We start from the raw sequence: 26,958 nt of genomic DNA, 5'->3' as shown, positions 1-26,958 counted from the left end.
ATGAGGGTGATAGGAGGACAGTAAGGGGGAGACAGGAGGATGGGGGTGATAGGAGGACAGTAAGGGGGAGACAGGAGGATGGGGGTGATAGGAGGACAGTAAGGGGGGGACAGGAGGATGGGGGTGATAGCAGGACAGTAAGGGGGGGACAGGAGGATGGGGGTGATAGGAGGACAGTAAGGGGGGGACAGGAGGATGGGGGTGATAGGAGGACAGTAAGAGGGGGACAGGAGGATGGAGGTGATAGGAGGACAGTAAGGGGGAGACAGGAGGATGGGGGTGATAGTAGGACAGTAAGGGGGAGACAGGAGGCTGGGGGTGATAGGAGGACAGTAAGGGGGGAACAGGAGGATGGGGGTGATAGGAGGACAGTAAGGGGGGGACAGGAGGATGGGGGTGATAGTAGGACAGTAAGGGGGAGACAGGAGGATGGGGGTGATAGTAGGACAGTAAGGGGGAGACAGGAGGCTGGGGGTGATAGGAGGACAGTAAGGGGGGAACAGGAGGATGGGGGTGATAGGAGGACAGTAAGGGGGGGGGCAGGAGGATGGGGGTGATAGTAGGACAGTAAGGGGGAGACAGGAGGATGGGGGTGATAGGAGGACAGTAAGGGGGAGACAGGAGGATGGGGGTGATAGGAGGACAGTAAGGGGGGGGACAGGAAGATGGGGGTGATAGTAGGACAGTAAGGGGGAGACAGGAGGATGGGGGTGATAGGAGGACAGTAAGGGGGGGACAGGAGGATGGGGGTGATAGGAGGACAGTAAGGGGGGGACAGGAGGATGGAAGTGATAGGAGGACAGTAAGGGGGAGACAGGAGGATGGGAGTGATAGGAGGACAGTAAGGGGGGGGACAGGAGGATGGGGGTGATAGGAGGACAGTAAGGATGGGGGTCATAGGAGGACAGTAAGGGGGGGACAGGAGGATGGGGGTGATAGGAGGACAGTAAGGGGGGGACAGGAGGATGGAAGTGATAGGACAGTAAGCGGGGGACAGGAGGATGGGGTGATAGGAGGACAGTAAGCGGGGGACAGGAGGATGGGGTGATAGGAGGACAGTAAGGGGGGGGACAGGAGGATGGGGGTGATAGGAGGACAGTAGTGGGGGAGACAGGAGGATGGGGGTGATAGGAGGACAGTAATGATGGGGGTGATAGGAGGACAGTAAGGGCGGGCAGGAGGATGGGGGTGATAGGAAGACAGTAAGGGGGGGACAGGAGGATGGGAGTGATAGAAGGACAGTAAGGGGGGGACAGGAGGATGGGGGATATAGGAGGACAGTAAGGGGGGGACAGGAGGATGGGGTGATAGGAGGACAGTAGTGGGGGAGACAGGAGGATGGGGGTGATAGGAGGACAGTAATGATGGGGGTGATAGGAGGACAGTAAGGGCGGGCAGGAGGATGGGGGTGATAGGAAGACAGTAAGGGGGGGACAGGAGGATGGGAGTGATAGAAGGACAGTAAGGGGGGGGACAGGAGGATGGGGTGATAGGAGGACAGTAATGATGGGGGTGATAGGAGGACAGTAAGGGGGGGCAGGAGGATGGGGGTGATAGGAGGACAGTAAGGGGGAGACAGGAGGATGGGGGTGATAGGAGGACAGTAATGATGGGGGTGATAGGAGGACAGTAAGGGGGGGCAGGAGGATGGGGGTGATAGGAGGACAGTAAGGGGGAGACAGGAGGATGGGGGTGATAGGAGGACAGTAATGATGGGGGTGATAGGAGGACAGTAAGGGGGGGCAGGAGGATGGGGGTGATAGGAGGACTGTATTTGTGGAAGCAGATGATGAGGGTGGTTGATGCAGTAATGGGGGCGGGGGTGTCTGGGTTGGTTGGGGGTGTATATAGGGGGTATACACAGGCGCAGGCAGGAGGAGGACCCTGTGCAGAATGAGGGGGCGGCAGAGAGGAGGGGACAGGGATGGGGGAGGGGAGACATTTTGGATACAGTTGCAGCTCCGCAGCCCTCACAGGACAATCATCTCCTCCGCAGGACACAGAACAGACCCCGGTGCTGCCGCCATGGTGAGTACTGAGCCCCCCGAACACCGACCCCTCTGCCTCCAGCTGCCCCCACTAATCTGCTGTCTGTGCCCCCAGCTCCTGAGGACTGCCCCCCTGCTGCTGCTGCTGGCCCTGTCCTGCTCCCAGGCTCAGGTATGTACAGACCCCCGACCCTGGGACCCCAACACTCTGCACCCCCAGCCCCTGGGACCCCAACACTCTGCACCCCCAGCCCCTGAGACCCCAACACTCTGCACCCCCAGCCCCTGGGCCCCCATAACTCTGCACCCCCAACCCAGGGCCCCCAACACTCTGCAACCCCAGCTCTGGGCCCCATAACTCTGGACCCCCAGCCTGGGGCCCCCAACATTCTGCACCTCATGTCCTGGGACCCCCAACACTCTGCACTCTCAGCCCTGGGCCCCCCGACACTCTGCATTCCCAGCCCCGGGCCCACAACACTCTGCACCCCCAGCCCTGGGCCCCCCAACACTCTGCACCCCCAACCCTGGGCCCCCATCACTCTACCCCCCAACCCTGGGCCCCAACACTCTGTACCCCCAGCCCTGGGCCCCCCGACACTCTGCACCCTCAACCCCGGGCCCCCAACACTCTGCACCCCCAGTCCTGGGCCCCAACACTCTGCACCTCCACCCCTGGTCCCCCAACATTTTGCACCTCCAGCCCTGCTCCCCCAACACTCTGCCCCCCTAGTTCTGAGCGCTGCATCTTCTCCTCCGGGGGCTTCTCTCTGGGCTCAGACTCGTTACATTGTTTCCTGTATATCAGTATCTGAGATTTGGGGTGCAGAAGTATCCAGGAGATTTCCCCTCTAATACACAATTATCCCCGTCCTGTATATAAAGTGCTGTAGACGCCCCCCTTTATGTATGAGGGGTGCGTGCCTGGTATATTAACCCCTCACAGTCCGGCCACATGTTCCTGCTTCTCCCGTTCGCGCTGTTTATGGGGACAATTTGCATTGTCGCGCAGCGATCGGATGAATTGTAGAAAATTGCGAAGTCATTTCTTGCCAGAAAAATTATCTGAATCACAAAAAGGCCACGATTTTCAGCCACAAGGTGATTGGCCACCATCAGTCCCGAAATCTGCTCATTAGCTCAGGAGAAAGTGATAATGAGGACAAGGCGGCTGATGTCACCCGACAAGTGGCAGATTATAACAGCCGGCGGGCTTATAATGGTTGTGCTGAAATCAGTGTCTTCTATTAACCACGGTTATCTCCAAGGACACGTGTGCAGTCCTGATTTCTTTGCATCTAAAGGGCTTTACAGGCAAGGACATTGCTCTCTGTAACATTGCCCCTAAATCAACCAGTTATCAGATCATTGACAACTTGGACGAGAGAGGTTCAGTTGCTATGGAAAAGTTGTCAGGGTGCAAAAGAAAGTCTAGTGAGTGCTAGGACCAACTTCTAAAGAGGATTTAGCTGTGGGATCAGCCCAGTGCAGAGCTTGCTCAGGAATGGCAGCGGCAGATTTTCAGCACATCTGCACGCACAGCGAGGAGAAGGATTTTGGAGGTCTGGTGTGAAAAAGGGCAGCAAAAAAACAATTCTCTCCAAGAAAAACATCAAGGACAGACGGACATTCTGCAGGGGGTGCAGGGATTGGACCACAGAGGACGGAGGAGGGGGGTTACTTTATCTGATGAAGCCCCTTCAGATTGTTTAGGACATTAGGAAGGTGATTATCAGAAGCTGCCGCTGCCGGTGACGCTGCCGTGAGCCCAGTGTCTGCCAACAGTAAAGATTGATGACACCACTCGTGTGGGGGCTTCTCATCCATGGAGGGGGTCACTCACAATATGTGGGGGCTTCTCATCCATGGAGGGGGTCAATCACAATGTGTGGGGGCTTCTCATCCATGGAGGGGGTCACTCACAATGTGTGGGGGCTTCTCATCCATGGAGGGGGTCACTCACATTATGTGGAGGCTTCTCATCCATAGAGGGGGTCACTCACAATGTATGGGGGCTTCTCATCCATGGAGGGGGTCACTCACAATGTGTGGGGGCTTCTCATCCATGGAGGGGGGTCACTCACAATGTATGGGGGCTTCTCATCCATGGAGGGGTCACTCACAATGTGTGGGGGCTTCTCATCCATGGAGGTGTCACTCACAATATGTGGGGGCTTCTCATTCATGGAGGGGGTCACTCACAATATGTGGGGGCTTCTCATCCATGGAGGGGGTCACTCACAATGTATGGGGGCTTCTCATCCATGGAGGGGGTCACTCACAATATGTGGGGGCTTCTCATCCATGGAGGGGGTCACTCACAATGTGTGGGGGCTTCTCATCCATGGAGGGGGTCACTCACAATATATGGGGGCTTGTCATCCATGGAGAGGGTCAATCACGATGTGTGGGGGCTTCTCATCCATGGAGGGGATCACTCACAATATATGGGGGCTTCTCATCCATGGAGGGGGTCAATCACAATGTGTGGGGGCTTCTCATCCATGGAGGGGGTCACTCACAATGTGTGGAGGCTTCTCATCCATGAAGGGGGTCACTCACAATGTATGGGGGCTTCTCATCCATGGAGGGGGTCACTCACAATATGTGGGGGCTTCTCATCCATATAGGGGGTCACTCACAATGTGTGGGGGTTTCTCATTCATGGAGGGGTCACTCACAATGTGTGGGGGTTTCTCATCCATGGAGGGGGTCACTCACATTATGTGGAGGCTTCTCATCCATGGAGGGGGTCACTCACAATGTATAGGGGCTTCTCATCCATGGAGGGGGTTACTCACAATGTGTGGGGGCTTCTCATCCATGGAGGGGGTCACTCACAATATGTGGGGGCTTCTCACCCATGGAGGGGGTCACTCACAATGTGTGGAGGCTTCTCATCCATGGAGGGGTCACTCACAATATGTGGGGGCTTCTCACCCATGGAGGGGGTCACTCACAATATGTGGGGGCTTCTCATCCATGGAGGGGGTCACTCACAATGTGTGGGGGCTTCTCATCCATGGAGGGGGTCACTCACAATATATGGGGGCTTCTCATCCATGGAGGGGGTCAATCACAATGTGTGGGGGCTTCTCATCCATGGAGGGGGTCCCTCACTATATGTGGGGGCTTCTCATCCATGGAGGGGGTCAATCACAATGTGTGGGGGCTTCTCATCCATGGAGGGGGTCCCTCACTATATGTGGGGGCTTCTCATCCATGGAGGGGGTCAATCACAATGTGTGGGGGCTTCTCATCCATGGAGGGGGTCAATCACAATGTGTGGGGGCTTCTCATCCATGGAGGGGGTCAATCACAATGTGTGGGGGCTTCTCATCCATGGAGGGGGTCCCTCACTATATGTGGGGGCTTCTCATCCATGGAGGGGGTCAATCACAATGTGTGGGGGCTTCTCATCCATGGAGGGGTCACTCACTATATGTGGGGGCTTCTCATCCATGGAGGGGGTCAATCACAATGTGTGGGGGCTTCTCATCCATGGAGGGGGTCACTCACAATGTGTGGGGGCTTCTCATCCATGGAGGGGTCACTCACAATATGTGGGGGCTTCTCATCCATGGAGGGGGTCAATCACAATGTGTGGGGGCTTCTCATCCATGGAGGGGGTCACTCACAATGTGTGGGGGCTTCTCATCCATGGAGGGGTCACTCACTATATGTGGGGGCTTCTCATCCATGGAGGGGGTCAATCACAATGTGTGGGGGCTTCTCATCCATGGAGGGGTCACTCACAATGTGTGGGGGCTTCTCATCCATGGAGGGGGTCACTCACTATATGTGGGGGCTTCTCATCCATGGAGGGGGTCAATCACAATGTGTGGGGGCTTCTCATCCATGGAGGGGTCACTCACAATGTGTGGGGGCTTCTCATCCATGGAGGGGGTCACTCATGATGTGTGGGGGCTTCTCATCCATGGAGGGGGTCACTCACAATGTGTGGGGGCTTCTCATCCATGGAGGGGGTCACTCACAATGTGTGGGGGCTTCTCATCCATGGAGGGGGTCACTCACAATGTGTGGGGGCTTCTCATCCATGGAGGGGTCACTCACAGAACTTGTGACCACTCTGAGCTCTGGAGGGCACAGACAGACGGGGCCCCTGTGTAAGAGGAGTATAAGGGCCCTGTGCAGCCCAAGAGCTCATCATAGTGCACAATTCCAGCTGCTTTGGAGATAGAAATGGGCCCCAACCCCCCGGGCCCCTGTGCCCAGAGGCCGACACTCAGCACACTGTATTTTGGGTCTCGGGTTGGTGTATATTCCCCCTCAGGCGTCTCCAGCCTACGCAGGGTTAATAGGAGACTTAACTCTTACCGTGCTGGAGCTGTGAATACAGTGTGAATAATTGGAAACAGAACGTCTGACACCTGGAGGAAATGGGGAGGAGGCGAATGATGTCAGACCCGGGGGGGCTACAGAGCGACAAGGGGGCGACTGTGTGCAGGGGTCTGGACCGTGTGCGGGGGTCTGGACCGTGTGCAGGGGTCTGGACCGTGTGCGGGGGTCTGGACCGTGTGCGGGGGTCTGGAGCGTGTGCGGGGGTCTGGACCGTGTGCGGGGGTCTGGAGCGTGTGCGGGGGTCTGGAGCGTGTGCGGGGGTCCGGAGTGTGTGCGGGGGTCTGGACCGTGTGCGGGGGTCTGGAGCGTGTGCGGGGGTCTGGAGCGTGTGCAGGGGTCTGGAGCGTGTGAGGGGTCTGGACCGTGTGCGGGGGTCTGGACCGTGTGCGGGGGTCTGGACCGTGTGCGGGGGTCTGGACCGTGTGCGGGGGTCTGGACTGTGCACACAGCGCTGGACACCGCCAGATACACAGGGATGATAATGTGATGACACAACGTAATAACATAGTCACAGTGTAATATAATACTGCCATATAATAGTCATACCGCCAACATCACATTGTGAAATGCTATGGTCCTAATATAATGACACAGTATATTACGGTACAATATAATGGCACCATCTAGTCTCACAATATGACCGTACAAGAGAGTACACCCCGGCTCCCTCCTCTGCTCCCCAGTCTCTAGGGCACTGCAATGTAATAATTCACTGCTGCAGTGCAGGAAGGGTTAATGAGCGCTGCCATTCTTGGTCTATGGAGCGCCATGATCAGTATCTGGGGCCCCCGCCCGTGGTGTCCTGGACTGACCCCCGGATGCCGCCTCTGTGCCCCCCATAAACCTTGTGTATCACTACATTCTTCTCCTCCTGCTCCCCGGGGTCTCGTCCTTCGGTATCTGCCATACATCTGGAATAGATATAAGTGAGACCTCCGCCCACAAGATCCACTGGAGTGCGAGCTCTGGAGCCCAGCGAGGATTTGTAACACTCCCCTCATCAGGTTTACAGTGCATAGAACAGAATTAGATTGTCAGCTCTTAGGCCCAGTTATGTGTAATGTGCAGTCGCACCCTATTATCACGCACCCTCCACCATTAGATTGTCAGCTCTTAGGCCCAGTGATGTGTAATGTGCAGTCGTACCCTATTATCACGCACCCTCCACCATTAGATTGTCAGCTCTTAGGCCCAGTGATGTGTAATGTGCAGTCGCACCCTATTATCACGCACCCTCCACCATTAGATTGTCAGCTCTTAGGCCCAGTGATGTGTAATGTGCAGTCGCACCCTATTATCACGCACCCTCCACCATTAGATTGTCAGCTCTTAGGCCCAGTGATGTGTAATGTGCAGTCGCACCCTATTATCACGCACCCTCCACCATTAGATTGTCAGCTCTTAGGCCCAGTGATGTGATATGTGCAGTCGCCTCCTATTATCACGCACCCCCCACCATTAGATTGTCAGCTCTTAGGCCCAGTGATGTGTAATGTGCAGTCGCCTCCTATTATCACGCACCCTCCACCATTAGATTGTCAGCTCTTAGGCCCAGTGATGTGATATGTGCAGTCGCCTCCTATTATCACGCACCCTCCATCATTAGATTGTCAGCTCTTAGGCCCAGTGATGTGTTCTGTGCGGTCGCCTCCTATTATCACATAACCTCCACCATTAGATTGTCAGCTCTTAGGCCCAGTGATGTGTTATGTACAGTCGCACCCTATTATCACGCACCCTCCACCATTAGATTGTCAGCTCTTAGGCCCAGTGATGTGTTATGTACAGTCGTACCCTATTATCACGCACCCTCCACCATTAGATTGTCAGCTCTTAGGCCCAGTGATGTGATATGTGCAGTCGCACCCTATTATCATGCACCCTCCACCATTAGATTGTCAGCTCTTAGGCCCAGTGATGTGATATGTGCAGTTGCCCCCTATTATCACGCACCCTCCATCATTAGATTGTCAGCTCTTAGGCCCAGTGATGTGATATGTGCAGTCGCACCCTATTATCACGCACCCCCCACCATTAGATTGTCAGCTCTTAGGCCCAGTGATGTGATATGTGCAGTCGCACCCTATTATCATGCACCCTCCACCATTAGATTGTCAGCTCTTAGGCCCAGTGATGTGATATGTGCAGTTGCCCCCTATTATCACGCACCCTCCATCATTAGATTGTCAGCTCTTAGGCCCAGTGATGTGATATGTGCAGTCGCACCCTATTATCACGCACCCCCCACCATTAGATTGTCAGCTCTTAGGCCCAGTGATGTGTAATGTGCAGTCTCCTCCTATTATTACGCACCCCCCACCATTAGATTGTCAGCTCCTGTGGTCAGCTCTGCTACATCTGTGTGCGGAGGGTGCGGTGTTGGAGCGTCTCCAATGACTCAGCCTTGGCCGCCGGCTGCACAGATGGGGGTCACTGGGAGGATTGTGGGGCCCACCCGAGCTGTGACTAGTGTTTGCCCACCTGGGCATTGCGTACACTGGACAGGGCGATGTCTGGAATCTGCGCTGTTAACCCTCTGAGTGCCGGCAGCCTGCAGCAGTGAATGCTGGGGCCGGATCTCAAGGGGCTTCACACAGCTCTACACCTGTTTACAGAGTGAATCCCCCCGGGGGGCGCCAATATAATGTGTAACTGTCAGGAATTCCTGCAAAGTCCACACGTCCCCGCAAATACAGCTGTCACCCAGAGGTGCCGAGAGCGGGACCCGGATACACAGCTGATATCAGCACCGGAGCGTTATAAGAGGCGGATATCAGTCACATATGTAATGTCTGGAGGTTATATCAGCACTGCAGCGTTATAAGAGGGGCTGATATCAGTCACATATGTAATGTCTGGGGTTATATCAGCACTGGAGCGTTATAAGAGGGGCTGATATCAGTCACATATGTAATGTCTGGGGTTATATCAGCACTGGAGCATTATAAGAGGGGCTGATATCAGTCACATATGTAATGTCTGGGGTTATATCAGCACTGGAGCATTATAAGAGGGGCTGATATCAGCACTGGAGCGTTATAAGAGGGGCTGATATCAGTCACATATGTAATGTCTGGGGTTATATCAGCACTGGAGCATTATAAGAGGGGCTGATATCAGCACTGGAGCGTTATAAGAGGGGCTGATATCAGTCACATATGTAATGTCTGGGGTTATATCAGCACTGGAGCATTATAAGAGGAGCTGATATCAGTCACATATGTAATGTCTGGGGTTATATCAGCACTGGAGCATTATAAGAGGAGCTGATATCAGTCACATATGTAATATCTGGAGGTTATATCAGCACTGGAGCGTTATAAGAGGGGCTGATGTCAGTCACATATGTAATGTCTGGGTTATATCAGCACTGGAGCATTATAAGAGGGGCTGATATCAGTCACATATGTAATGTCTGGGGTTATATCAGCACTGGAGCGTTATAAGAGGGGCTGATATCAGTCACATATGTAATGTCTGGAGGTTATATCAGTACTGGAGCATTATAAGAGGGGCTGATATCAGTCACATATGTAATGTCTGGGGTTATATCAGCACTGGAGCATTATAAGAGGGGCTGATATCAGTCACATATGTAATGTCTGGGGTTATATCAGTACTGGAGCATTATAAGAGGGGCTGATATCAGTCACATATGTAATGTCTGGGGTTATATCAGCACTGGAGCGTTATAAGAGGGGCTGATATCAGTCACATATGTAATGTCTGGAGGTTATATCAGTACTGGAGCATTATAAGAGGGGCTGATATCAGTCACATATGTAATGTCTGGGGTTATATCAGCACTGGAGCGTTATAAGAGGGGCTGATATCAGTCACATATGTAATGTCTGGGGTTATATCAGTACTGGAGCGTTATAAGAGGGGCTGATATCAGTCACATATGTAATGTCTGGAGGTTATATCAGTACTGGAGCGTTATAAGAGGGGCTGATATCAGTCACATATGTAATGTCTGGAGGTTATATCAGCACTGGAGCATTATAAGAGGGGCTGATATCAGCACTGGAGCGTTATAAGAGGGGCTGATATCAGTCACATATGTAATGTCTGGGGTTATATCAGCACTGGAGCATTATAAGAGGAGCTGATATCAGTCACATATGTAATGTCTGGGTTATATCAGCACTGGAGCATTATAAGAGGGGCTGATATCAGCCACATATGTAATGTCTGGGGTTATATCAGCACTGGAGCATTATAAGAGGGGCTGATATCAGTCACATATGTAATGTCTGGGGTTATATCAGCACTGGAGCGTTATAAGAGGGGCTGATATCAGTCACATATGTAATGTCTGGAGGTTATATCAGCGCTGGAGCGTTATAAGAGGGGCTGATATCAGTCACATATGTAATGTCTGGGGTTATATCAGCACTGGAGCATTATAAGAGGGGCTGATATCAGCCACATATGTAATGTCTGGGGTTATATCAGCACTGGAGCATTATAAGAGGGGCTGATATCAGTCACATATGTAATGTCTGGGGTTATATCAGCACTGGAGCGTTATAAGAGGGGCTGATATCAGTCACATATGTAATGTCTGGAGGTTATATCAGCGCTGGAGCGTTATAAGAGGGGCTGATATCAGTCACATATGTAATGTCTGGAGGTTATATCAGCGCTGGAGCGTTATAAGAGGGGCTGATATCAGTCACATATGTAATGTCAGAGGTTATATCAGCACTGGAGCATTATAAGAGGATCTGATATCAGTCACATATGTAATGTCTGGGGTTATATCAGCACTGGAGCGTTATAAGAGGGGCTGATATCAGTCACATATGTAATGTCTGGGGTTATATCAGCACTGGAGCATTATAAGAGGGGCTGATATCAGCCACATATGTAATGTCTGGGGTTATATCAGCACTGGAGCATTATAAGAGGGGCTGATATCAGTCACATATGTAATGTCTGGGGTTATATCAGCACTGGAGCGTTATAAGAGGGGCTGATATCAGTCACATATGTAATGTCTGGAGGTTATATCAGCGCTGGAGCGTTATAAGAGGGGCTGATATCAGTCACATATGTAATGTCAGAGGTTATATCAGCACTGGAGCATTATAAGAGGAGCTGATATCAGTCACATATGTAGTGTCTGGGGTTATATCAGCACTGGAGCATTATAAGAGGAGCTGATATCAGTCACATATGTAGTGTCTGGGGTTATATCAGCACTGGAGCGTTATAAGAGGGGCTGATATCAGTCACATATGTAATGTCTGGGGTTATATCAGCACTGGAGCATTATAAGAGGGGCTGATATCAGTCACATATGTAATGTCTGGAGGTTATATCAGCACTGGAGCATTATAAGAGGGGCTGATATAAGTCACATATGTAATGTCTGGAGGTTATATCAGCGCTGGAGCATTATAAGAGGGACTGATATCAGTCACATATGTAATGTCTGGGGTTATAGCAGCACTGGAGCATTATAGGAGGGGCTGATATCAGTCACATATGTAATGTCTGGGGTTATATCAGCACTGGAGCATTATAAGAGGGGCTGATATCAGTCACATATGTAATGTCTGGGGTTATATCAGCTCTGGAGCATTATAAGAGGGGCTGATATCAGCACTGGATCGTTATAAGAGGGGCTGATATCAGTCACATATGTAATGTCTGGGGTTATATCAGTACTGGAGCATTATAAGAGGGGCTGATATCAGTCACATATGTAATGTCTGGGGTTATATCAGCACTGGAGCATTATAAGAGGGGCTGATATCAGTCACATATGTAATGTCTGGGGTTATATCAGCACTGGAGCATTATAAGAGGGGCTGATATCAGTCACATATGTAATGTCTGGGGTTATATCAGCACTGGAGCATTATAAGAGGGGCTGATATCAGCACTAGATCGTTATAAGAGGGGCTGATATCAGTCACATATGTAATGTCTGGGGTTATATCAGTACTGGAGCATTATAAGAGGGGCTGATATCAGTCACATATGTAATGTCTGGGGTTATATCAGCACTGGAGCATTATAAGAGGGGCTGATATCAGTCACATATGTAATGTCTGGGGTTATATCAGCACTGGAGCATTATAAGAGGGGCTGATATCAGTCACATATGTAATGTTTGGAGGTTATATCAGCACTGGAGCATTATAAGAGGGGCTGATATCAGTCACATATGTAATGTCTGGGGTTATATCAGCACTGGAGCAATATAAGAGGGGCCGATATCAGTCACATATGTAATGTCTGGAGGTTATATCAGCACTGGAGCATTATAAGAGGGGCTGATATCAGTCACATATGTAATGTCTGGGGTTATATCAGCACTGGAGCATTATAAGAGTGGCTGATATCAGCACTGGAGCGTTATAAGAGGGGCTGATATCAGTCACATATGTAATGTCTGGGGTTATAGCAGCACTGGAGCGTTATAAGAGGGGCCCAATATCAGTCACATATGTAATGTCTGGGGTTATATCAGCACTGGAGCGTTATAAGAGGGGCTGATATCAGAGCACTAGAGCGTTATAAGAGGGGCTGATATCAGTCACATGTGTAATGTCTGGAGGTTATATCAGCACTGGAGCGTTATAAGAGGGGCTGATATCAGAGCACTAGAGCGTTATAAGAGGGGCTGATATCAGTCACATGTGTAATGTCTGGGGTTATATCAGTACTGGAGCATAATAAGAGGGGCTGATATCAGTCACATATGTAATGTCTGGAGGTTATATCAGCACTGGAGCATTATAAGAGGGGCTGATATCAGTCACATATGTAATGTCTGGGGTTATATCAGCACTGGAGCAATATAAGAGGGGCTGATATCAGTCACATATGTAATGTCTGGAGGTTATATCAGCACTGGAGCGTTATAAGAGAGGCTGATATCAGTCACATGTGTAATGTCTGGGGTTATATCAGCACTGGAGCGTTATAAGAGGGGCTGATATCAGTCACATATGTAATGTCTGGGGTTGTATCAGCACTGGAGCGTTATAAGAGGGGCTGATATCAGTCACATATGTAATGTCTGGAGGTTATATCAGCACTGGAGCATTATAAGAGGGGCTGATATCAGTCACATATGTAATGTCTGGGGTTATATCAGCACTGGAGCATTATAAGAGGGGCTGATATCAGTCACATATGTAATGTCTGGGGTTATATCAGCACTGGAGCATTATAAGAGGGGCTGATATCAGCACTGGAGCGTTATAAGAGGGGCTGATATCAGTCACATATGTAATGTCTGGGGTTATAGCAGCACTGGAGCGTTATAAGAGGGGCCCAATATCAGTCACATATGTAATGTCTGGGGTTATATCAGCACTGGAGCGTTATAAGAGGGGCTGATATCAGAGCACTAGAGCGTTATAAGAGGGGCTGATATCAGTCACATGTGTAATGTCTGGAGGTTATATCAGCACTGGAGCGTTATAAGAGGGGCTGATATCAGAGCACTAGAGCGTTATAAGAGGGGCTGATATCAGTCACATGTGTAATGTCTGGGGTTATATCAGTACTGGAGCATAATAAGAGGGGCTGATATCAGTCACATATGTAATGTCTGGGTTATATCAGCACTGGAGCGTTATAAGAGGGGCTGATATCAGTCACATATGTAATGTCTGGGGTTATATCAGCACTGGAGCGTTATAAGAGGGGCTGATATCAGTCACATATGTAATGTCTGGAGGTTATATCAGTACTGGAGCATTATAAGAGGGGCTGATATCAGTCACATATGTAATGTCTGGGGTTATATCAGCACTGGAGCGTTATAAGAGGGGCTGATATCAGTCACATATGTAATGTCTGGGGTTATATCAGCACTGGAGCGTTATAAGAGGGGCTGATATCAGTCACATATGTAATGTCTGGAGGTTATATCAGCACTGGAGCATTATAAGAGGGGCTGATATCAGTCACATATGTAATGTCTGGGGTTATATCAGCACTGGAGCATTATAAGAGGGGCTGATATCAGTCACATGTGTAATATCTGGGGTTATATCAGCACTGGAGCATTATAAGAGGGGCTGATATCAGCACTGGAGCGTTATAAGAGGGGCTGATATCAGTCACATATGTAATGTCTGGGGTTATAGCAGCACTGGAGCGTTATAAGAGGGGCCCAATATCAGTCACATATGTAATGTCTGGGGTTATATCAGCACTGGAGCGTTATAAGAGGGGCTGATATCAGAGCACTAGAGCGTTATAAGAGGGGCTGATATCAGTCACATGTGTAATGTCTGGAGGTTATATCAGCACTGGAGCGTTATAAGAGGGGCTGATATCAGAGCACTAGAGCGTTATAAGAGGGGCTGATATCAGTCACATGTGTAATGTCTGGGGTTATATCAGTACTGGAGCATAATAAGAGGGGCTGATATCAGTCACATATGTAATGTCTGGGTTATATCAGCACTGGAGCGTTATAAGAGGGGCTGATATCAGTCACATATGTAATGTCTGGGGTTATATCAGCACTGGAGCGTTATAAGAGGGGCTGATATCAGTCACATATGTAATGTCTGGAGGTTATATCAGTACTGGAGCATTATAAGAGGGGCTGATATCAGTCACATATGTAATGTCTGGGGTTATATCAGCACTGGAGCGTTATAAGAGGGGCTGATATCAGTCACATATGTAATGTCTGGAGGTTATATCAGCACTGGAGCATTATAAGAGGGGCTGATGTCAGTCACATATGTAATGTCTGGGGTTATATCAGCACTGGAGCATTATAAGAGGGGCTGATATCAGTCACATGTGTAATATCTGGGGTTATATCAGCACTGGAGCATTATAAGAGGGGCTGATATCAGTCATAGATATATTGTCTGGGGTTATATCAGCACTGGAGCATTATAAGAGGGGCTGATATCAGTCACATATGTAATGTCTGGGTTATATCAGCACTGGAGCATTATAAGAGGGGCTGATATCAGTCACATATGTAATGTCTGGGTTATATCAGCACTGGAGCATTATAAGAGGGGCTGATATCAGTCACATATGTAATGTCTGGAGGTTATATCAGCACTGGAGCGTTATAAGAGGGGCTGATATCAGTCACATATGTAATGTCTGGGGTTATATCAGCACTGGAGCATTATAAGAGGGGCTGATATCAGTCACATGTGTAATATCTGGGGTTATATCAGCACTGGAGCATTATAAGAGGGGCTGATATCAGCACTGGAGCGTTATAAGAGGGGCTGATATCAGTCACATATGTAATGTCTGGGGTTATAGCAGCACTGGAGCGTTATAAGAGGGGCCCAATATCAGTCACATATGTAATGTCTGGGGTTATATCAGCACTGGAGCGTTATAAGAGGGGCTGATATCAGAGCACTAGAGCGTTATAAGAGGGGCTGATATCAGTCACATGTGTAATGTCTGGAGGTTATATCAGCACTGGAGCGTTATAAGAGGGGCTGATATCAGATCACTAGAGCGTTATAAGAGGGGCTGATATCAGTCACATGTGTAATGTCTGGGGTTATATCAGTACTGGAGCATAATAAGAGGGGCTGATATCAGTCACATATGTAATGTCTGGGTTATATCAGCACTGGAGCGTTATAAGAGGGGCTGATATCAGTCACATATGTAATGTCTGGGGTTATATCAGCACTGGAGCGTTATAAGAGGGGCTGATATCAGTCACATATGTAATGTCTGGAGGTTATATCAGTACTGGAGCATTATAAGAGGGGCTGATATCAGTCACATATGTAATGTCTGGGGTTATATCAGCACTGGAGCGTTATAAGAGGGGCTGATATCAGTCACATATGTAATGTCTGGAGGTTATATCAGCACTGGAGCATTATAAGAGGGGCTGATATCAGTCACATATGTAATGTCTGGGGTTATATCAGCACTGGAGCATTATAAGAGGGGCTGATATCAGTCACATGTGTAAGGGGTGCTTCACACATAGCGAGCTCACTGCCGAGATCGCTGCTGAGTCACGCTTTTTGTGACGCAGCAGTGACCTCATTAGCGATCTCGCTGTGTGTGACACTGAGCAGCGATCTGGCCCCTGCTGCGAGATCGCTGCTCGTTACACACAGCCCTGGTTCGTTTTCTTCAAAGCCGCTCTCCTGCTGTGACGCACAGATCGCTGTGTGTGACAGCAAGAGAGCGACAAATGAAGCGAGCAGGGAGCAGGAGCCGGCGTCTGGCAGCTGAGGTAAGCTGTATCCAAGATAAACATCGGGTAACCAAGGTGGTTACCCGATATTTACCTTAGTTACCAGCCTCTGCAGCTCTCACGCTGCCTGTGCTGCCGGCTCCCTGCTCTCTGCACATGTAGCTGCATTACACATCGGGTTAATTAACCCGATGTGTACTGTAGCTAGGAGAGCAAGGAGCCAGCGCTCAGTGTGCGCGGCTCCCTGCTCCCTGCTCACACTGGTAACTAATGTAAACATCGGGTAACCATACCCGATGTTTACCTTAGTTACCAGTCTCCGCAGCTTCCAGACGGCGGCTCCGTGCAAGCGCAGCGTCGCTTACACGTCGCTGCTGGCTGGGGGCTGTTCACTGGTCGCTGGTGAGATCTGCCTGTTTGACAGCTCACCAGCGACCATGTAGCGATGCAGCAGCGATCCTGACCAGGTCAGATCGCTGGTCGGATCACTGCTGCATCGCTAAGTGTGAAGGTACCCTAATATCTGGGGTTATATCAGCACTGGAGCATTATAAGAGGGGCTGATATCAGTCACATATGTAATGTCTGGGGTTATATCAGCACTGGAGCGTTATAAGAGGGGCTGATATCAGTCACATATGTAATGTCTGGGGTTATATCAGCACTGGAGCGTTATAAGAGGGGCTGATATCAGTCACATATGTAATGTCTGGGGTTATATCAGCACTGGAGCATTATAAGAGGGGCTGATATCAGCCACATATGTAATGTCTGGGGTTATATCAGCACTGGAGCATTATAAGAGGGGCTGATATCAGTCACATGTGTAATATCTGGGGTTATATCAGCACTGGAGCATTATAAGAGGGGCTGATATCAGTCATAGATATATTGTCTGGGGTTATATCAGCACTGGAGCATTATAAGAGGGGCTGATATCAGTCACATATGTAATGTCTGGGGTTATATCAGCACTGGAGCATTATAAGAGGGGCTGATATCAGTCACATATGTAATGTCTGGGGTTATATCAGCACTGGAGCGTTATAAGAGGGGCTGATATCAGTCACATATGTAATGTCTGGAGGTTATATCAGCACTGGAGCGTTATAAGAGGGGCTGATATCAGTCACATATGTAATGTCTGGGTTATATCAGCACTGGAGCATTATAAGAGGGGCTGATATCAGTCACATATGTAATGTCTGGAGGTTATATCAGCACTGGAGCGTTATAAGAGGGGCTGATATCAGTCACATATGTAATGTCTGGGGTTATATCAGCACTGGAGCATTATAAGAGGGGCTGATATCAGTCACATATGTAATGTCTGGGGTTATATCAGCACTGGAGCGTTATAAGAGGGGCTGATATCAGTCACATATGTAATGTCTGGGGTTATATCAGCACTGGAGCGTTATAAGAGGGGCTGATATCAGTCACATATGTAATGTCTGGGGTTATATCAGTACTGGAGCGTTATAAGAGGGGCTGATATCAGTCACATATGTAATGTCTGGGGTTATATCAGCACTGGAGCGTTATAAGAGGGGCTGATATCAGTCACATATGTAATGTCTGGAGGTTATATCAGCACTGGAGCGTTATAAGAGGGGCTGATATCAGTCACATATGTAATGTCTGGGTTATATCAGCACTGGAGCATTATAAGAGGGGCTGATATCAGTCACATATGTAATGTCTGGAGGTTATATCAGCACTGGAGCGTTATAAGAGGGGCTGATATCAGTCACATATGTAATGTCTGGGGTTATATCAGCACTGGAGCATTATAAGAGGGGCTGATATCAGTCACATATGTAATGTCTGGGGTTATATCAGCACTGGAGCGTTATAAGAGGGGCTGATATCAGTCACATATGTAATGTCTGGGGTTATATCAGCACTGGAGCATTATAAGAGGGGCTGATGTCAGTCACATATGTAATGTCTGGAGGTTATATCAGCACTGGAGCGTTATAAGAGGGGCTGATATCAGTCACATGTGTAATGTCTGGGTTATATCAGCACTGGAGCATTATAAGAGGGGCTGATATCAGTCACATATGTAATGTCTGGGGTTATATCAGCACTGGAGTGTTATAAGAGGGGCTGATATCAGTCACATATGTAATGTCTGGGTTATATCAGCACTGGAGCATTATAAGAGGGGCTGATATCAGTCACATATGTAATGTCTGGAGTTATATCAGCACTGGAGCGTTATAAGAGGGGCTGATATCAGTCACATATGTAATGTCTGGGGTTATATCAGCACTGGAGCGTTATAAGAGGGGCTGATATCAGTCACATATGTAATGTCTGGGGTTATATCAGTACTGGAGCGTTATAAGAGGGGCTGATATCAGTCACATATGTAATGTCTGGGGTTATATCAGCACTGGAGCGGTATAAGAGGGGCTGATGTCAGTCACATATGTAATGTCTGGGTTATATCAGCACTGGACCATTATAAGAGGGGCTGATATCAGTCACATATGTAATGTCTGGGGTTATATCAGCACTGGAGTGTTATAAGAGGGGCTGATATCAGTCACATATGTAATGTCTGGGGTTATATCAGCACTGGAGCGTTATAAGAGGGGCTGATATCAGTCACATATGTAATGTCTGGGGTTATATCAGCACTGGAGCGTTATAAGAGGGGCTGATATCAGTCACATATGTAATGTCTGGGGTTATATCAGCACTGGAGTGTTATAAGTGGGGCTGATATCAGTCACATATGTAATGTCTGGGGTTATATCAGCACTGGAGCATTATAAGAGGGGCTGATATCAGTCACATATGTAATATCTGGAGGTTATATCAGCACTGGAGCATTATAAGAGGGGCTGATATCAGTCACATATGTAATGTCTGGGGTTATATCAGCACTGGAGTCTTATAAGAGGGGCTGATATCAGTCACATATGTAATGTCTGAGGTTATATCAGCACTGGAGTGTTATAAGAGGGGCTGATATCAGTCACATATGTAATGTCTGGGGTTATATCAGCACTGGAGCATTATAAGAGGGGCTGATATCAGTCACATATGTAATATCTGGGGGTTATATCAGCACTGGAGCGTTATAAGAGGGGCTGATATCAGTCACATATGTAATGTCTGGAGGTTATATCAGCACTGGAGCGTTATAAGAGGGGCTGATATCAGTCACATATGTAATGTCTGGGGTTATATCAGCACTGGAATGTTATAAGAGGGGCTGATATCAGTCACATATGTAATGTCTGGAGGGTATATCAGCACTGGAGCATTATAACAGGGGCTTGTATCAGTCACATATGTAATGTCTGGGGTTATATCAGCACTGGAGCATTATAAGAGGGGCTGATATCAGTCACATATGTAATGTCTGGGGTTATATCAGCACTGGAGTGTTATAAGAGGGGCTGATATCAGTCACATATGTAATGTCTGGGGTTATATCAGCACTGGAGCATTATAAGAGGGGCTGATATCAGTCACATATGTAATATCTGGAGGTTATATCAGCACTGGAGCGTTATAAGAGGGGCTGATATCAGTCACATATGTAATGTCTGGGGTTATATCAGCACTGGAGCGTTATAAGAGGGGCTGATATCAGGCACATATGTAATGTCTGGAGGTTATATCAGCACTGGAGCATTATAAGAGGGGCTGATATCAGTCACATATGTAATGTCTGGGGTTATATCAGCACTGGAGCGTTATAAGAGGGGCTGATATCAGGCACATATGTAATGTCTGGAGGTTATATCAGCACTGGAGCATTATAAGAGGGGCTGATATCAGTCACATATGTAATGTCTGGGGTTATATCCGCACTGGAGCGTTATAAGAGGGGCTGATATCAGTCACATATGTAATGTCTGGAGGTTATATCCGCACTGGAGCGTTATAAGAGGGGCTGATATCAGTCACATATGTAATGTCTGGAGGTTATATCCGCACTGGAGCATTATAAGAGGGGCTGATATCAGTCACATATGTAATGTCTGGGGTTATATCAGCACTGGAGCATTATAAGAGGGGCTGATATCAGTCACATATGTAATGTCTGGGGTTATATCAGCACTGGAGCGTTATAAGAGGGGCTGATATCAGGCACATATGTAATGTCTGGAGGTTATATCAGTACTGGAGCATTATAAGAGGGGCTGATATCAGTCACATATGTAATGTCTGGGGTTATATCAGTACTGGAGCATTATAAGAGGGGCTGATATCAGTCACATATGTAATGTCTGGGGTTATATCAGCACTGGAGCGTTATAAGAGGGGCTGATATCAGTCACATATGTAATGTCTGGGGTTATATCCGCACTGGAGCGTTATAAGAGGGGCTGATATTAGTCACATATGTAATGTCTGGGGTTATATCCGCACTGGAGCGTTATAAGAGGGGCTGATATTAGTCACATATGTAATGTCTGGGGTTATATCCGCACTGGAGTGTTATATGAGGGGCTGATATCAGTCACATATGTAATGTCTGGGGTTATATCCGCACTGGAGCATTATAAGAGGGGCTGATATCAGTCACATATGTAATGTCTGGGGTTATATCAGCACTGGAGCGTTATAAGAGGGCCTGATATCAGTCACATATGTAATATCTGGAGGTTATATCAGCACTGGAGCGTTATAAGAGGGGCTGATATTAGTCACATATGTAATGTCTGGGGTTATATCCGCCTGCAGGTGATGTATCATCAGGTGGAGATGATCAGCGTCTCTGATGCCGCTGATCTCTGTATAATCTGCTGTTCCCGGCAGCAGATTGTGGTTATTATACATTATGTGGGGGGCTCGTATCTCCCGGCGGGGTCTCCTCTGAGGGCCGGCTGATTGTTTTGTCTGCAGTGATGGAGTCGCATTCTCCAGCTCTGATATCATCCGTGTATACATTGCAGAGTATATCGTCAGGCCTGCTGGGACTTGTAGTCCCTCATGCTGTAGATTACAAGGTACCCTGTCCTATGATCAGAGCATTTGCCATGTGGGAGATCAGGGGCAGGAGCAGACGTGTGAGGACAGGCCCCGCCATTCCTGCCAAATCCGGCCCCAGACACAAAGGAATAACTGCACCTCAGGGAAGACGGAAACTTCTCTGCCGGGAGGCACCGAAGCCCAGAAGCACAGGGAACACACCAAGGTCTATATATCCTGCAGTCACCTCCAGAGCTGCAGTCACTATTCTGCTGTTACATCGTGTCTTATCCTCCAGTCACCTCCAGAGCTGCAGTCACTATTCTCTTCTTACAATATGTCTTATCCTCCAGTCACCTCCAGAGCTGCAGTCACTATTCTCTTGTTACATCATGTCTTATCCTCGAGTCACCTCCAAAGCTGCAGTCACTATTCTCTTGTTACATCATGTCTTCTCCTCCAGTCACCTCCAGAGCTGCAGTCACTATTCTGCTGTTACATTGTGTCTTATCCTCCAGTCACCTCCAGAGCTGCAGTCACTATTCTGCTGTTACATCGTGTCTTAGCCTCTGGTCACCTCCAGAGCTGCAGTCACTATTCTGCTGTTACATTGTGTCTTATCGTCCAGTCACCTCCAGAGCTGCAGTCACTATTCTGCTGTTACATTGTGTCTTATCCTCCAGTCACCTCCAGAGCTGCAGTCACTATTCTGCTGTTACATCGTGTCTTAGCCTCTGGTCACCTCCAGAGCTGCAGTCACTATTCTGCTGTTATATTGTGTCTTATCCTCCAGTCACCTCCAGAGCTGCAGTCAGTATTCTGCTGTTACATCGTGTCTTAGCCTCTGGTCACCTCCAGAGCTGCAGTCACTATTCTGCTGTTACATCGTGTCTTATCCTCCAGTCACCTCCAGAGCTGCAGTCACTATTCTGCTGTTACATTGTGTCTTATCCTCCAGTCACCTCCAGAGCTGCAGTCACTATTCTGCTGTTACATTGTGTCTTATCCTCCAGTCACCTCCAGAGCTGCAGTCACTATTCTGCTGTTACATTGTGTCTTATCCTCCAGTCACCTCCAGAGCTGCAGTCACTATTCTGCTGTTACATTGTGTCTTATCCTCCAGTCACCTCCAGAGCTGCAGTCACTATTCTGCTGTTACATCATGTCTTATCCTCCAGTCACCTCCAGAGCTGCAGTCACTATTCTGCTGTTACATCGTGTCTTAGCCTCCACCAACACTATTAAAAACACCCTTTTCGTTGTTGGATGAGGGTCTCGCAGTGATGGTTGGATTTGTCTCGGCCGCTGGATGTTTGGATGTTTCTGTTCCTCCTTTATGTGACCCGGCTGAAAAGTAATACATTTATTTTTCCAGGGAGGTGCAAATAGAGCTTCTCCCGTGGGGCCCATGATTTCCATGTGCAGCAGAGAGATGCATCACGGCAGCGCCCGGACGCCGTCCTCTGATAATGTCTGATCGTTTCCACTTCTCATGGTCGTTTATGTAAAGTTGCCTGATTTTCTGGGAACACAATGTATTTCTTGTCCTGGGAGTGAAAGGGTTAATATAAATCTCAAGGCATCTTAAATACAAGTAAATGAGAGAGAGGAATGTGACCGCCGAGCGATGGTGACCGGACTGTGTGTCACATCCTGTATATACTATAGCTCGTGCTAAGGAAACCCCAAAACTAGTGATGGCGACTCCACAAAATAAGATCCCAGACGACAGACGAGCGTCTGCATCATCAGTGACCACCGAAGACCACTCAGCTCCCTGTATACAGATACATGATAAGATAATGCCTGCAGCCACCACTAGGGGGAGCTCCCTGTATACAGAGATACATGATAAGATCCTGTCTGCAGCCTCCACTAGGGGGAGCTCCCTGTATACAGAGATACATGATAAGATCCTGTCTGCAGCCACCACTAGGGGGAGCTCCCTGTATACAGAGATACATGATAAGATCCTGTCTGCAGTCACCACTAGGGGGAGCTCCCTGTATACAGAAATACATGATAAGATCCTGTCTGCAGCCTCCACTAGAGGGAGCTCCCTGTATACAGAGATACATGATAAGATCCTGTATGCAGTCACCACTAGAGGGAGCTCCCTGTATACAGAGATACATGATAAGATCCTGTCTGCAGCCACCACTAGGGGGAGCTCCCTGTATACAGAGATACATGATAAGATGCTGTCTGCAGTCACCACTAGAGGGAGCTCCTTGTATACAGAGATACATGATAAGATCCTGTCTGCAGCCTCCACTAGGGGGAGCTCCCTGTATACAGAGATACATGATAAGATCCTGTCTGCAGCCACCACTAGGGGGAGCTCCCTGTATACAGAGATACATGATAAGATCCTGTCTGCAGTCACCACTAGGGGGAGCTCCCTGTATACAGAGATACATGATAAGATCCTGTCTGCAGCCACCACTAGGGGGAGCTCCCTGTATACAGAGATACATGATAAGATCCTGTCTGCAGTCACCACTAGGGGGAGCTCCCTGTATACAGAAATACATGATAAGATCCTGTCTGCAGCCTCCACTAGAGGGAGCTCCCTGTATACAGAGATACATGATAAGATCCTGTCTGCAGTCACCACTAGGGGGAGCTCCCTGTATACAGAGATACATGATAAGTTCCTGTCTGCAGCCACCACTAGGGGGAGCTCCCTGTATACAGAAATACATGATAAGATCCTGTCTGCAGCCTCCACTAGAGGGAGCTCTCTGTATACAGAGATACATGATAAGATCCTGTCTGCAGCCTCCACTAGAGGGAGCTCCCTGTATACAGAGATACATGATAAGATCCTGTCTGCAGCCAACACTAGGGGGAGCTCCCTGTATACAGAGTTAAATGATAAGATCCTGTCTGCAGCCACCACTAGGGGGAGCTCCCTGTATACAGAGATACATGATAAGATCCTGTCTGCAGCCTCCACTAGAGGGAGCTCCCTGTATACAGAGATACATGATAAGATCCTGTCTGCAGCCTCCACTAGGGGGAGCTCCCTGTATACAGAGATACATGATAAGATCCTGTCTGCAGCCACCACTAGGGGGAGCTCCCTGTATACAGAGATACATGATAAGATCCTGTCTGCAGCCACCACTAGAGGGAGCTCCCTGTATACAGAGATACAAGATAAGATTCTGTCTGCAGCCACCACTAAGGGGAGCTCCCTGTATACAGAGATACATGATAAGATCCTGTCTGCAGCCTCCACTAGGGGGAGCTCCCTGTATACAGAGATACATGAGAAGATCCTGTCTGCAGCCACCACTAGGGGGAGCTCCCTGTATACAGAGATACATGATAAGATCCTGTCTGCAGCCACCACTAGGGGGAGCTCCCTGTATACAGAGATACATGATAAGATCCTGTCTGCAGCCACCACTAGAGGGAGCTCCCTGTATACAGAGATACATGATAAGATCCTGTCTGCAGTCACCACTAGGGGGAGCTCACTGTATACAGAGATACATGATAAGATCCTGTCTGCAGCCACCACTAGGGGGAGCTCCCTGTATACAGAGATACATGATAAGATCCTGTCTGCAGCCACCACTAGGGGGAGCTCCCTGTATACAGAGATACATGATAAGATGCTGTCTGCAGCCACCACTAGAGGGAGCTCCCTGTATACAGAGATACATGATAAGATCCTGTCTGCAGCCACCACTAGGGGGAGCTCACTGTATACAGAGATACATGATAAGATCCTGTCTGCAGCCACCACTAGGGGGAGCTCCCTGTATACAGAGATACATGATAAGATGCTGTCTGCAGCCACCACTAGGGGGAGCTCCCTGTATACAGAGATACATGATAAGATCCTGTCTGCAGCCACCACTAGGGGGAGCTCCCTGTATACAGAGATACATGATAAGATCCTGTCTGCAGTCACCACTAGGGGGAGCTCCCTGTATATAGAGATACATGATAAGATCCTGTCTGCAGCCACCACTAGGGGGAGCTCCCTGTATACAGAGATACATGATAAGATCCTGTCTGCAGCCACCACTAGGGGGAGCTCCCTGTATACAGAGATACATGATAAGATCCTGTCTGCAGCCACCACTAGAGGGAGCTCCCTGTATACAGAGATACATGATAAGATCCTGTCTGCAGTCACCACTAGGGGGAGCTCCCTGTATACAGAGATATATGATAAGATCCTGCCTGCAGCCACCACTAGGGGGAGCTCCCTGTATACAGAGATACATGATAAGATTCTGTCTGCAGTCACCACTAGGGGGAGCTCCCTGTATACAGAGATATATGATAAGATCCTGCCTGCAGCCACCACTAGGGGGAGCTCCCTGTATACAGAGATACATGATAAGATCCTGTCTGCAGTCACCACTAGGGGGAGCTCCCTGTATACAGAGATATATGATAAGATCCTGCCTGCAGCCACCACTAGGGGGAGCTCACTGTATACAGAGATACATGATAAGATCCTGTCTGCAGTCACCACTAGGGGGAGCTCCCTGTATACAGAGACACATGATAAGATCCTGTCTGCAGCCACCACTAGGGGGAGCTCCCTGTATACAGAGATACATGATAAGATCCTGTCTGCAGCCACCACTAGGGGGAGCTCCCTGTATACAGAGATACATGATAAGATCCTGTCTGCAGCCACCACTAGGGGGAGCTCCCTGTATACAGAGATACATGATAAGATCCTGTCTGCAGCCACCACTAGAGGGAGCTCCCTGTATACAGAGATACATGATAAGATCCTGTCTGCAGTCACCACTAGGGGGAGCTCCCTGTATACAGAGATATATGATAAGATCCTGCCTGCAGCCACCACTAGGGGGAGCTCCCTGTATACAGAGATACATGATAAGATTCTGTCTGCAGCCACCACTAGGGGGAGCTCACTGTATACAGAGATACATGATAAGATCCTGTCTGCAGTCACCACTAGGGGGAGCTCCCTGTATACAGAGACACATGATAAGATCCTGTCTGCAGCCACCACTAGGGGGAGCTCCCTGTATACAGAGATACATGATAAGATCCTGTCTGCAGCCACCACTAGGGGGAGCTCCTTGTATACAGAGATACATGATAAGATCCTGTCTGCAGCCACCACTAGGGGGAGCTCCCTGTATACAGAGATATATGATAAGATCCTGCCTGCAGCCTCCACTAGGGGGAGCTTCCTGTATACAGAGATACATGATAAGATCCTGTCTGCAGCCACCACTAGGGTGAGCTCCCTGTATACAGAGATACATGATAAGATCCTGTCTGCAGCCACCACTAGGGGGAGCTCCCTGTATACAGAGATACATGATAAGATCCTGTCTGCAGCCACCACTAGAGGGAGCTCCCTGTATACAGAGATACATGATAAGATCCTGTCTGCAGTCACCACTAGAGGGAGCTTCCTGTATACAGATACATGATAAGATTCTGTCTGCAGCCACCACTAGAGGGAGCTCCCTGTATACAGAGATA

The 26,958-nt window shown here is 48.9% G+C and overlaps 1 protein-coding gene across 1 annotated transcript in view; it reads left to right on the top strand.

Annotated features, from left to right (window-relative positions):
* Positions 1-1,921: 1,921 nt before the first annotated feature.
* The window catches only part of FSTL1 (follistatin like 1), a 68,856-nt gene continuing 43,819 nt past the window's right edge, over positions 1,922-26,958 (top strand). Inside the window, exons 1-2 of the mRNA XM_075334846.1 lie at positions 1,922-2,028; positions 2,104-2,160. Of these exons, the coding sequence (XP_075190961.1) occupies positions 2,026-2,028; positions 2,104-2,160 (60 nt within the window). The 5' untranslated portion in view covers positions 1,922-2,025. The remainder of the gene's footprint in view (positions 2,029-2,103; positions 2,161-26,958) is intronic.

The sequence above is a fragment of the Anomaloglossus baeobatrachus genome, chromosome 2 (assembly GCF_048569485.1).
Source record: "Anomaloglossus baeobatrachus isolate aAnoBae1 chromosome 2, aAnoBae1.hap1, whole genome shotgun sequence".
Classification (NCBI taxonomy): domain Eukaryota; kingdom Metazoa; phylum Chordata; class Amphibia; order Anura; family Aromobatidae; genus Anomaloglossus; species Anomaloglossus baeobatrachus.
This window is presented reverse-complemented; position numbering and strand designations above follow the sequence as displayed.